General features: G+C 51.5%; 1 protein-coding gene across 1 annotated transcript; it reads left to right on the top strand.

The window, feature by feature from the left end:
* Position 1: 1 nt before the first annotated feature.
* On the top strand, positions 2 to 12303 carry IFFO1 (intermediate filament family orphan 1; the record flags this gene model as incomplete). Its single annotated transcript, XM_019526685.1, has 10 exons — positions 2 to 228; positions 6869 to 6929; positions 7011 to 7106; positions 7544 to 7684; positions 8135 to 8143; positions 8609 to 8790; positions 9693 to 9813; positions 10306 to 10401; positions 10655 to 10785; positions 11524 to 12303. Coding segments are annotated over 10 exons (1167 nt in total), but the record flags the coding sequence as incomplete, so codon positions are not given.
* Between the last annotated feature and the right edge of the window lie 384 nt (positions 12304 to 12687).

Below are 12687 nucleotides of genomic sequence, written 5' to 3' on the forward strand. Positions count from 1 at the left end.
GCCGCCGCCGCCGCCCGCCGCGCGCCTCCTGCCCGGCACCATCTGGTCCTTCTCGCAGGCTCGCCGGCTCGGGCCCGGCGCCGAGCCCACGCTGCTGCAGGGGCCCGGCGTGTCCTGGGTGCACCCCGACGGTGTGGGAGTGCAGATCGACACCATCACCCCCGAGATCCGCGCCCTCTACAACGTGCTGGCCAAGGTCAAGCGGGAGCGTGATGAGTACAAGCGCAGGTGCGGGGTGGCAGGGCTGTCCCCCTTCTCCAGGTCCCTGCCTCCCTGGCACCCAGGGGCTACTGCCCACTCTTCCCCACCAAGCCCAGAGTGGGTGAATGTGACTGGGCACTGGTGCTGTTGGACCCTCTACCCCCCCCCGCCCCCATCCCCAATCACTAGCACTGAGGCTGGCAGGCAAGGGGAGATGGAAGGAGAGGGGCAGTGGGTGCAGCTGAGCAGGCTCCAGTGACTCTCCAGTGAGCAGGTGTCAGAGGCAAGGTCTGGGATGGATGGGATGTCCTGGAGGGGCCCCGGTTGCTGGCTTCTGTTTCCCTCCCTCCTGCAGTGCAGACAGGCCAAGCAGCCCTGTGTAGCCCAGTCTCCTGGCATCCTGGCAAGTGTGGGGACCCCTGCAAGGCAAGAGTGATGGATCTAGGGCTTGACTTGTCACCTGGCAGGAGGAGAAACAGCTTCAGTGGCCCCTGGGCATTCTGGTTCTGTTCCAAGGTGGCAAGGGCTCTTTTTCAACAGCTGAGCTTCACCTTTTAAAACTGGTGTCTAATGAGATTGGTCTGAAGAGTGGCAGGGCCCAAGGCAGAGTTAGGTATAATTTGGGCCTGCAGACACTTTCATCCCCCCCTTCCCTCCCAATTACCTATTTTTAACATCTTCCCTTTATGACATTTTTGGGGGGTTATTTTTTTAACGTGGCAAAAGGGTTAAGCAAGTGGACAGCATCTGCTCAAAACGTGGACCACTGAACTTCAGCTTCAGCCTCCACTTCGAGAGCCAGGCCCCGAGCCCACTGAACCAAAAGTCACGAGCCTTTCTCTCCCACTCCATGGAGTGGCAACGTAGGGTAGGTAGACCCTTCTGTGAAACACCTGCCTGGGGCCCAGGGAAGGTGGGCTGGGCTCGGAACCAGGTAGCAGGGAGTCAATGTGCCCCTTTCACCAACTGCCTTTATTTCTCTCCCTCTCCTCTCCTCTCCCCTCCCACTTCCTCCTGGTTCTTTTCTTGGGGCAGCCAGCTATCATTGCCACCCCCCTCCCCCCAGTTGCAGGGTGGAGGACAGACAATTTGTCCAATATGAGGCCTACCCCAGGAAGGATGGACTGCAAGTCTGTTTGCCTTTCCAAATGAATCTGACAAAGTTGAAGGGGCAGGGTCTTTAATAGGGTTATTTCAGCACCAGGGTCATGGGCAGTGAATGAGACCAGGCCAGCAGGCAGAAATGAGGCAGAGAGCCGGTGTCTGTGCTTGACACTCCATCACCAGCCTGCTGTGCGATGTTTGGGAGGGTCACACCAATTGTTTTAGAGGTTTTGGGGGCCTTCCCTATTTTCTGTGGGATTTAGGAAGATGGAGTGACGTGGTTGGGGTACTTATAGAGGGTTCAGCAGGGGCAACGTGCACCCTCTGCAGGCAGTCACCACTCTCCACCGCCGACAGCATCTGTGGGCAGTCAGCAATCCCTGCTGCCACTGCCGACGCTGCTGGTGGTGCCTGTGGGTGGTCGCCGGCCTCTGGTTGGCACTCACCACCCCCTCTCTCTTCCTGCCGACAGTGCTGGCAGTTTCTGCGGGAGCTCCCTGCTCATTGCCGCCATGCTCCCACTGCCACCAGCCGCTGGGGGCTTGTGCTATTCATGGGGCTCAGTAGACCAGTATCCCATCATGCACCACACCCCAGACTCCCTGAAGGTGTGAACATGCAGACTCTTTACTGTGAGGTACAAGAGGAGGGGCTTTGAAGAACCCCACATGTCACACAGTAACTGCCTGTGTAGGCTCTTGCCCTGTGACAAGTGGAAGCTAAACCGTGGTACCAAAACTTTGACATAAAATAGAGCAAAACTACTATAGCTTAGCTTCCACTTACTCTGGGATAAAAGCATGCATGTGGATAATTATCACAGAGCAGCTGACATGGTAAAACCCTGTTCACTTTTGCTGTGGTACATTGCTTGTATCTCTGTCTCATTTTCTAAATCTGCAAGTTATTTTGGCTCTGGGAGCATGGCCAGGCTCTCAGATTGTTTATAGTTGAGTCAGTTTTAGCTGCTCTAGCAAGCTCTAATGCTTTGGGGAGTGAGGCTGTTCATAGTTGGCCCAGCTCTCAGCAGCATCTTGTGTAGAGTCTTCCGGAGATGCATTAGGGTGGGTTTAGAGTCACTGTGGGCTTGGGGGGCCAGTGTTGTTCCTGGTGTTCTACATTTTTAGACTGTTTCCAGGAGCTGGGAGGAGGATACAGTCCCAAACCCCTTCCGCACACCAGGGGCCCTCTGCAATAGACGGCTGTGAGCTTTTCAGAGTCCCTACTGGAAGGAAAGGGCCATGAGACCTCCATTGTAGGAGGTATTCAAGAAGAGGCTGGGTAAGTATTAGTCAGGGAAGATCTAGGCGCAGCTATGCCTATGCCATACTGTAGGTATTTCCCATGTCTCTCCCTTTGCTGATTGCTGAATGCATCCTGGAAGGATTTTTTTCCCCTCCTGTTGTTGTGTATGCTGGAGGTGGTAGGAGAGGGGGGGCACTTTCCTTAGAAACATTGGGTGTGTTAGCTGCAGCCAAAGCTGTGTCTTTTGGCTGGGGTGTGCCAGTGCTTCTGCTTGTGATCAGACTGATCACCGCATTTGGAGTCGAGAAACCAATTTGAGTAGGGGGTAAAATTCTGTGGTCGGGGTGGGGGTTGCCTTCCTTTGTAGCAAAGGGGCATGGTCCTTTTCCTGGGATCTTTCAAGTGTATTTAATATTTCTCACAGCAGCAAGACACTGGCTGCCGTTGTCTCCCTGCTTTGCCTGTGGCCAGTTACAGTGCTACATGAGGATTTGTATGAGATGACTAGACAGGGATGATCCTGCCTCAGGCAGGGGATTGGACTAGATGACTTTTAGACGTCCCTTTCAGCCCTGCTTTTCTGTGATTCCCCACACACTTTTTTTCCAGTCAGGGGAAGGGCTTCCGGTATTTCTGTGCCCTCTCCCCTTCCCCCCACTCTCTCAGGAGCAAAGAGAGCACAAAGGCCTTCCTATCACATTGCCATACAGATTGTGGGTCTCTGCACCCCAGGCTGTTTCCAGTTGGCAGCTGACTTCTTTAATAACTTTTAGCTACCTTGCTCTTTCCTCTCCTTGGCCTGCTAGCCCTGTTAGAGGCATGTAGAGGCCAGGAGGAGGAGGAGGATGTTAATACCTAAGGAGTGACAACCTATGTCTGTTGGGCTTTCCCTGTTGCCCCTTTAGCCTGTCCCTTAGTTTCTTAAAGACATGGGAAATTCACATGCAGAGACAGTTACTGGTCTGGTGCAGTGCTCAATACTTCCTTGGCCTCCTTGTGTCCTCTTCCAGTGTGAGTGCTTAATTCCCAAACCATACGTGCTGCAAACCCTGAAAGTTCCCAGTTGTCTTCCCCCTCGTAGAGGGCAGAGTTAAGGCTGTATTGTGGAAGAGGAGTCATGGTAGCTTAGTAAATCTCAGTCCTTTGACTTTGGGGAATTAAGTCATTGTGTCCTGGAAGGGTACCAGGGGCACAGTCACTGCATTCCCACAGCCTTGACCAGAGGGCCTCCAAACTGCAGACAACTCACAGCTGTGTGAAGTGGAGAGTGTCTTTAAATATGCAGGACTTTGAAGCAAAATGCAGTATGTGGGAGTGGATCAGGAGCAAAGACAAACAATACAGCAACAAGAATCAGGCTTGTTGCAGGCCATGCTTGGGATGGATAGGAATAACTGATGATGAGTCAGTGATTTGGTGGGGGGAGGGGATGTGTGTTGCCCTGCCAAGTGCTGTGCAACTGGGAGTCCCACTATGTCTGCCCTTTCCCCCTGCCACATATGAACACAGGGAAATGATTCTAGATGAGAGCTATGCTGAGGCAGCATCACATCTTCAGGTATGTGCCATGGTGACTTGGAATGGACAGTGTTACAGAGATGGTGTCATTCCACCAGAACCTGGTACTACAGACCTAGGAGTCAAACTTGGAAGTAATCCAAACATAGTAAGGGATGGAGATGCAGAAGTTAGACCATCCAAAGAACCTTAACTCTGCCCTCTAGCAATGCCATATGATAGTCATATGCCTGCATCTGAGGCCCACGAATGTGTGTGGCCCCAGGCTAAATTAAGCTAATTTTAAAGGTGCATTGGATTCTTTTTTTCTCCCTAGATTTATTTCCTTATAATGTCACTGGGGGTGGTGGGCTTTAGAAGAGTGGCTGATCCTTGTCTGTGGGTTGGGTGTGATGGCCTGGTGTTGCCTGGTTGGTGGGTAGCCTGGGCTATAGGGTCTATGGACCTTCTGCACTTTATCACTCTCCTTCCCCTCCCATCTCTTAGCTAGTTGGAGAGGAGGGTGGCACAGAGGTGTTGGAGCCATGTGTACATTGAGCAGGATGGAGGAGTTTGTGGCTCCCAGTGGGGACTGTGGGTGGTGAAGTAGTATGCAGGGGTTACAGCAGGACACTTACTCATAGCCAGCGTCAACAGCATCCAGAATGCCTCTGAGTCGCTGGGCAGGGCTGGGCTGGGCTGTGGGGGAAGTGGTGCAGTGAGGTTATTATTAGGAATGGTGCATTGCAGAGGAGAATGGCAGAGAGGTACAGAGAAAGGAGTGAAACAGGGGAAATGACTGAAAGGGAAGGAGTAAGAGGGCTGGTGAAGGATAGAGAGGACATGCAGAAATTTTGCTTCCTGCAGAAATCATTGTTGCTTTCCATCCCAGTGTTATGTTCAGTACCAGCACTTAACCCATCTTCCCTAATGGTTTTTGGAACCTGATGCTTAGAAGCATTTTCATCAAAAAGGATTTCTTTTCAAAGTCTAGACAAGGCTAGAGGGACTGGGAGGGGAGGGGTAGTGAGAAATATTTTTTGTTTTGGGGAATGCAGTCTCTCCCCAGAGAGGGAAGCCTAGTTGGATCAGTTCCCACATAAGCAAACCTTATCTCTAGCACTCTCCTTTCTTCTGACGGCCTTTTTTGTTTTTGGTTTTTTCCCCCTTCCTTCCCCTGTTCTCCCCAGTTGAGGTCAGAGGAATGCCCCCATTGACCCTTCTTTACTGATGGACAGCTGTGTCAGACAGTGGTCTGGAAGAGTCTGGGAAAAGAACAGTGCACAACTTTAGAGCTGGATGTTAACTGAAAGTTTAGGTTAGCAGCAGTATGGCCAGCCCCAGCTCTTTGAAAAGTCTGAGCCCAACCCTTAAAAATCCTGAGGCTGACTTAAAAATCTCAAGATAACTGTGCGGTTCTTATGTTATATCTTATCTTTTGCTTATATTTCAAATGTGCTTTGTTAAAAATGCAAATTGAGATCTTATATCACTGGATGACTCCAAGAACTGGGACTCTGGGCAAAACACTGATGGTTACAACTTTACTTATAATACATACAGGGACTAGAAACCTTGGATGTGTCCAGTGCAATGGTCTCTGTCTAGAGAAAATACCCCTTGCCTGGAGGAACTAGAAATGCAACAGCAACACGCCTCAATTGTACTGACCACCACAGTGGAGCAGGGGGCAGCCCAGACCACTACTGACAACACCAGCGATATATTTGATGTAATGCAGTTGATTAGCAATGTGAAATGCAACCCGTAAAAACACTGCAGTACAGTACATCACTGCCTAGGAAGTTGTTCACAGGAGAGGGGAGTGAAATAGAGCTCCCTATCATGTAACCCATTACATCACAACACAATTCAGTATAAAACTGCCAGTCACCTTCCAGTTGTCTTCAGAATAGCTCTGACTTCTACAGTGCAAGGCAGTTAAGTCTTTTGTGACGCAATCCAGCCTAATGTAAGGTGACCAGTTATAACCCAGCCCAGCCTAACTGAGCCCAATACAGCCTCCTGCAAAGTAAGCTGATTCAGCCTAGCCCATTACCATTCAATTCATCTTGTTGCAGTGGATTATTACTACAGTTATAGCCCAATGTAAGTCAACCCCTTATAGCCTAGTATAGTGGAGCCCTTTGCAGAGCAATACAATTCATGATACCACAGCCCTTCACAGTCAGGCACAGCCCAATATAGTACAACTTCTCATGGTGCAATGCAGCCTAATATTAGACTGTCATCTGTGTCCCAGAACTGCTTGCTATATAACATGCTACATATCACACGCATTCAGCATGCCCTGCCACAGCCCTGCAGCACCTAATGCAGCTCAGTGTCTGCTGCTGACCAGTTTAGTGCAGTTCAGTCTAACCCAAGCTGGAGGTCACTGGTCTGATCTGGCACAGTGGGCAGAGAAGGAAGGGACACTGGGCTCAATCTGCCAGTTGGCCTAATTCAGGGCTGAGTGTGTACTGCAGCTGCCACAGGCAGTTTGTGGTGAGTATCCCAAGCTTCTCCTGCATGGCCTGAAAGGCAGCTGGTAAATGCAGAGTAAGGCTGGCAGAGAAGAATGGAGGGCCTGGCTTGTGGTCAAAGGGAGTGACATGCATCTAACAGCTGTGGCTGTCTGGAAGGGGAAGAAGCGAATTCCAGAGCACATTCCCCATCCTACACCCAAGGTGGGAGCATATCTTGTGGTGCACAACTAAGCTGTCAGGGAGGGGACCCACAGAAGCTGCCAGCTCTGTCCTGCCCAGCTGTGCGGGGCAGCAAAGCTGGAAGGGTGTAATTGGCACCTTTGTCTCACCAGGTGGGAAGAGGAGTATACTATGCGTGTCCAGCTTCAGGACCGAGTGACTGAGCTGCATGAGGTGAGGGTCCTCTCCCTGCATCCCTGGCCCCCTGCTGCTGCTTCCCAGTTCTGATCACTGTCTTCCTCTCCCCATGATCAGGAAGCTCAGGAAGCCGAAGCTTGCCAAGAAGAACTAGCCTTAAAGGTGGAGCAGCTCAAGGCAGAGCTGGTTGTATTCAAGGGACTGATGAGCAATGTGAGTGCCCTACCTCAACCCCTCCCCTGCTTGATGGACACCTCCACACCCCGTTCTTTTGCTCAATAGGCAGCAGTGATTTTACTAGGGTAGTGCCAAACCCAAGGGGGATGTGATGTCCACAGCAGTAGCCAGTGTGAGTGCCTCAGTGACGCTGATGGCACCAGCCCCCTCTGTGCTAGCTGCAGTGTGAGCTCCCTTGGCAATGCCATAGCCCTAGGTACAGCACCATGGGAAGCAGCTTCTTGCCAGAAAAGCCCTCTCAGTGCACTGAGAATTTTCAACCCATAGGAACAACAGGCTGGGCATACAGGAGGACCACAGGAGCATAGGGCTGGGGAGGGCCACCTGGGCCATGGAGACCAGTCCCCTGCACATACAGACCAGGGCCTTTTGTAACATTCCATTCTCCTCTCTCCTGGTTCTCATGGGGCCAGAACATCACGGAGCTGGATACCAAGATACAGGAGAAGGCCATGAAGGTGGACATGGATATCTGCCGGCGAATTGACATCACGGCCAAGTTGTGCGACGTGGCACAGCAGCGCAACTGTGAGGACATGATCAAGATGTTTCAGGTGAGAGGCACCTGCTGCTGTTCCTAGTTACACTGCCACCTCTTGGAAAAAGATTGTAGCCAAAGGCAGAGATGGAGGAGGTGGCTAGCCCCTTTTAGGGAGATGCTCAGTCACCCTGACTCTTGTTCCATGAGCTCATGAGCTCTCCCTCTTGGGTCAAGTCACTGGGATATGAACCAGTAATCAGAGGAGGACAGGGAAGTTACTGAAGGCTCCAAGTATTATGTAGGGCATTCATCAACCTCCTTTTATTCAGAGGTGTTGGGCCCTGGGTCCCCTCAGTGATGGGGGAGCAGCTGCAGAAGAGGGAGACATGGTGCTAAGTGTCTGTCTCTAACTCCATCTCTCTCCTCCCCACCCTCTCTCTGTCTCGCTGTCTGTCCCTTTCTCTCTCTGTCACTGTTGCTGCCTCTTGCTCTCTGCCTCTGTCTCTCTCTCTCTCCCCTGCAGAAGCAGCTGGTTAGTTTCATTCAGTTGAGAAAAATGTACAAATTAGAAACTTTCTATAAAATAAAGGTTTGACTGTAAATATTGACATATTTCACTTTTCTCAGACTCCCTCTCTCTCTCTCTGCCTTTCCCTCTCCCTCTCTCTGCCTTTCCCTCTCTCTGCATCTGGGGGGGTGTGTGATTTGAGTTCTGTAATGAAACTACATTTCTTCTCATCAGATTCACAGACTCCATCTTTTAGTTGCATAATTTTTTTTCATTTTAAAAATATGCTAAAAATCACATTTTGGTCATTGCACCATCATAAACCTGATCATAATGAGCCCGTCTCTCTTTCTCTCTTCCACTCTTTTCTTCTTCTTTCCTTCTTTCTTTCTTTCTCTCCCTCCCTCCCTGCCCCTGCACCATTCTCTTTCCCTCCATCTTCTTTCCACTCCCTACACCCCAACCTTGCACCCGGCCTCGTTTCTGTAGTCTCTGCACTTGTCTCCCATTAAGGTCCCAGGCGCAGCAGGGCGGAAGCGAGAGCGGAAGCAGGTCAGCGATGAGGATGCTTCGCTGTCCGAGAGTGATGCCTCCAGGAAGCCTGAAGATGGGGAAGATGAGACCACAGCCATGAGCATTAACGAAGAGATGCAGAGGATGCTGAATCAGCTGTGAGTGCAGCCTGGCTGGCTCTTGCTCCTGTCCTGCTTCCTCCAGTTCTCACTTTGGGAAGATGCTGAGACTGGAGTAGCTGGGAGCTGCTCCACAACCAGCACCCTACTAGTTTCCTGCAGCTCTGGCTGGAGGGAGAGTCCGGGACTGGTGCAGACAGACATAACACTTTTATCCCAGTTTAAATGTGCTTCAAACCACAAGTGGCCAGATGTACACACCAGCTTAGAATGGTTTAAACCTCCTGCATCCTTTCAAAGATGTACCTGGATAATTGAATATTATTTAGAACTGGTTCTCCGTGAACCAGTGCAGTGTTACATGGAGATACTAAGCTTTCCGTAACTAGTGTCACGTTTGTCCTCCCAGCCACCCTCCTGCCCTCAAATTAGTCTGGTATGCAGCAAATGCCAGTCAGTTTCCAGGAACTGAAATAATTGATGGATGACTTGGCGGTGGGGTGGAGTGCTCTTTAAAAGCTGTGAAAGCACCCAGGTCCCAGAAACCCAGGAGCAGCGGTCCAGTCACCTCCCTGCCCTACACACACATCTAGGCAGTCCCAGTCAGAGTACTACCACACCAGTTTCAGTAAAGTACAGAAATGGGTCTTTGTTGAACTGGCTGTTTAGTGAGAAGGGGGAGCAGTGGGTACTCACCAGCACCACCTGGTGGCGGTTCAATGGCACTGGAATGCCTAAACAGTGCACCTTCTACTTGGAGCCCTTGGCAAAGTATGCGTGGGCACCTCTGATCTGGCACCTTTGTGGGCCGGTTTCCAGTCAATAATATTCTTGGAACATTTGTTGTGTCTGTCCAGACTGTGCCCTAAGAATGAGTTCAGCACTCCAGACCCACTCCTTGTGGCTCTTCCTGCTACTGATACGTGGTTCTTTTTCCCCAGGCGGGAGTATGACTTTGAGGATGACTGTGACAGCCTCACGTGGGAGGAGACTGAGGAAACGCTGCTGCTCTGGGAGGATTTCTCTGGATATGCAATTGCAGCTGCAGAGGCACAGAGCGAGGTAATGGTGGCCTCCAATTTCAGCTGTACATATGAGCACAGAAGTGTTCTTCCCGTTGCAGCCTTCTGTGTTCATATCTGTCTTTGACTGCTCTGGGCTCCCACACTGTCTCTTAAACCCACCAGTGAGAATACCTACCCCTCAAGTGGGAATGAAATGTGTTCTTCATAAGCCAAGATGAGGCCTTGAAGAGCCCCTAGCCAAAAGCCCTACACAGCATGCTTTTCACCTGCTTCCCCAGACCCTAGGTGGCTGCTAGTTCTGAGTTGAGCTATGACGTATTTGCCCAAATCCTCCAGGTATCTTTGCAAAGCTGTGTAGGCTGCTCGAAGCCCTGGACTTTGAACTGTCTGCCTTATCCATGTTCTTTAGCTTTATGAATGGTTACATGCCACATATGTAGCCCATTGTTTTGGTTCCTTCTCTAATCTCTCTTTCTCTCTGGTTTCCAGTGTCTGGCATTTCTATGTTTACATCCTTCTTTTTCCCCAGCAGCAGGATGACAGTCTAGAGAAGGTGATTAAGGACACAGAGTCTCTCTTCAAGAGCCGTGAGAAGGAGTATCAGGAAACCATCGACCAAATTGAGGTGGGAGAAGGAGGAAGTGGGAGAGATGATGGCACAAAGGGATAGGGAATGGAAGAGGAGAGGATAGACCCTAGGAGTGGAAGGAGAAGGGAAGCCCATAGCAGGAACAGGGAGTTGGGAATTGGCCGGCTGGTGAAGCTGGCTGGCCCATGCCCTTTGGCATGAGGGAGGATTGCCAGTGCCTTTGAGCCAGATAGGGCACGTGCCAGAGCCCTGCCAACTGGTTCAGCTCCTCATTGCTCCCCTTGTGCAGCTTGAGCTGGCCACAGCAAAGAATGACATGAACCGACATTTACATGAGTACATGGAAATGTGCAGCATGAAGCGTGGGCTGGATGTGCAGATGGAGACCTGCCGCCGGCTCATCACCCAGTCTGGGGACAGGTGAGCTCCCAGACAGAGAGGGCCAGGGTTTCTAGGCTCTGGTCCAAGTGCTGGAAGGTGAACTGGGTCCAAGCAGAGGGTCTGGGAGGCTGTCTGGGCTGGATTCTGAATGATGAGATATGATGTCCTCACAGCCTTCTCCCGGGAGCTAGTTTTGGTGCCATGTGGCTGTAGAAAGTGAATCATGCTCAGGTGTCAGTTTTGACAGGTGATGATGTCATCTAAAGAGATCTCCCATTAGCTAGCACATCCCAGCAGAGGGACAGAGTGCTGCTGAACTGCTAGAGTGTGGTAGCTAATGGGAGCATTAAACCAGGGTAGCTGTAGCCTGGGCACTGCTGCAGCAAGCTCATGCTTTCACATCCCACTCCTTGGCCTCCCTGAATTGTCAGGCACCTTCAGGGCTCTACTCTGAGCAGGTTCTCCTGATATCAGCTCCAGCACACCTCAGTTCCATAAGACTCCTCTCCCCTGTACATGTTTTCAGGACTTATGTTGTTCATATCACTTGTTGGTGCACAGGGGCTTCCCTGCACCTTTCAGCACTGGAGAACCCTGCTGGTCATCTCCTCCCTTCACACTCCAGTGAGGACACTTCTGCTGCTTCCCTCCCCCTCCCCTGTCCAGTTCTTAAGTGACCCCTTCCTCTCTGCTGGTATCTGTGATCTTGCCCTCTTCTCCCCACCTTGCCACCACCTGCTGTTCCCTATGTAACCCCTTCTCTTTGTTTTCTTTCAGAAAGTCTCCTGCTTTCACTCCAGTCTCAAACAGCGAATCAACCACAAACGAAGAAACAGAGGAGTCCGATCGTGACCCCCCAAGTGAAGCCTCCATCAGATAATTAGGAAGGCCCCATCCCTTTGCCACCTTCTTGGCAAGGGAGAAGGTGGGGGTGTCTGAGCCATGGCTTGGAGCAACTGACAGGGATGTGGAACTGCCGTCAGGACTCTGTCACCAAACCCCTCCTGACTCAGGCCAGGCAGGGGATTCACCCCAAAATGACATGTAAGTGGGAATAACTAGATAGATGTGAGGGCCCTCGTGTGGGGCCCCCTCCAGTCCCCTCTGTATTCCGTTCTCCTGCTTTGATCCTTCTGGGGTTCAGGCAGAGAGGATCCCACTTCACTATAGCAGCATCCCTGGGACTGGGGCTCCTGGGACCTCCCAACCCCAAGTCCTCTGGCCCCTGTCCTGGTGTACTTGACCTGGGTCCCCTGCTCCCTTTGTGCTGCACAGAAGCAGAACCGGAGCTGTGCCTCTCTGCAAACTGGACCTTATACTGGTGCCAACTGGACTGAGTGCTGGGCTCCTTGCCCTCCCTGTTCACTGAACACTTACAGCATCCCTGTCACCCTGCACAAGGGGCTTGGGAGTCTCTTCTTTCTTCGGGGGCATTGGCTTGGCCACCCCACCCCTTCCATGCACTTTGCTTTGCTGCGCATTTGTGGTGCAATGACATATGTATGTGTTTGTGATGGAAACAAGGAACCATTAAATGGGATAGTTCCCTTTTCTACAGCTGCCTCCTGTGTGGGGTTCATTGGGGCTAGCCAGAGGGTGTCAATCTGAGGTGTCTACATCCCTCCATGGGGTGTGATCTGAGAGCCAGGAATATGGCAGGATCAGGGACTGCATTGCTGAGACGACACTGCACTCAAAGGCTGAGCTTCCAGTCTCATGCTACATGTGTCAGGGCATTTTTAAGTCTCCCTCAGAGGCATTGGGTGTTGGCTGGGGATTTTGACTGGGATGTGCCAGTGTTCCTGCTGGGTCCAAAGCTGGAGGTTCTTGGCTAGAGGGTCTTGCCCCTTTGCTTAAGGTCAGACCAATCACCATATTTGGAGTCAGGAGGGAATTTTATCCCACTGTGAGATTGGTATGGACTGGGGGGGGGGGGGGGGG

This window comes from Gavialis gangeticus, unplaced genomic scaffold, assembly GCF_001723915.1.
Source record: "Gavialis gangeticus isolate Ggan-Ray unplaced genomic scaffold, GavGan_comp1, whole genome shotgun sequence".
NCBI classification, from domain to species: domain Eukaryota; kingdom Metazoa; phylum Chordata; order Crocodylia; family Gavialidae; genus Gavialis; species Gavialis gangeticus.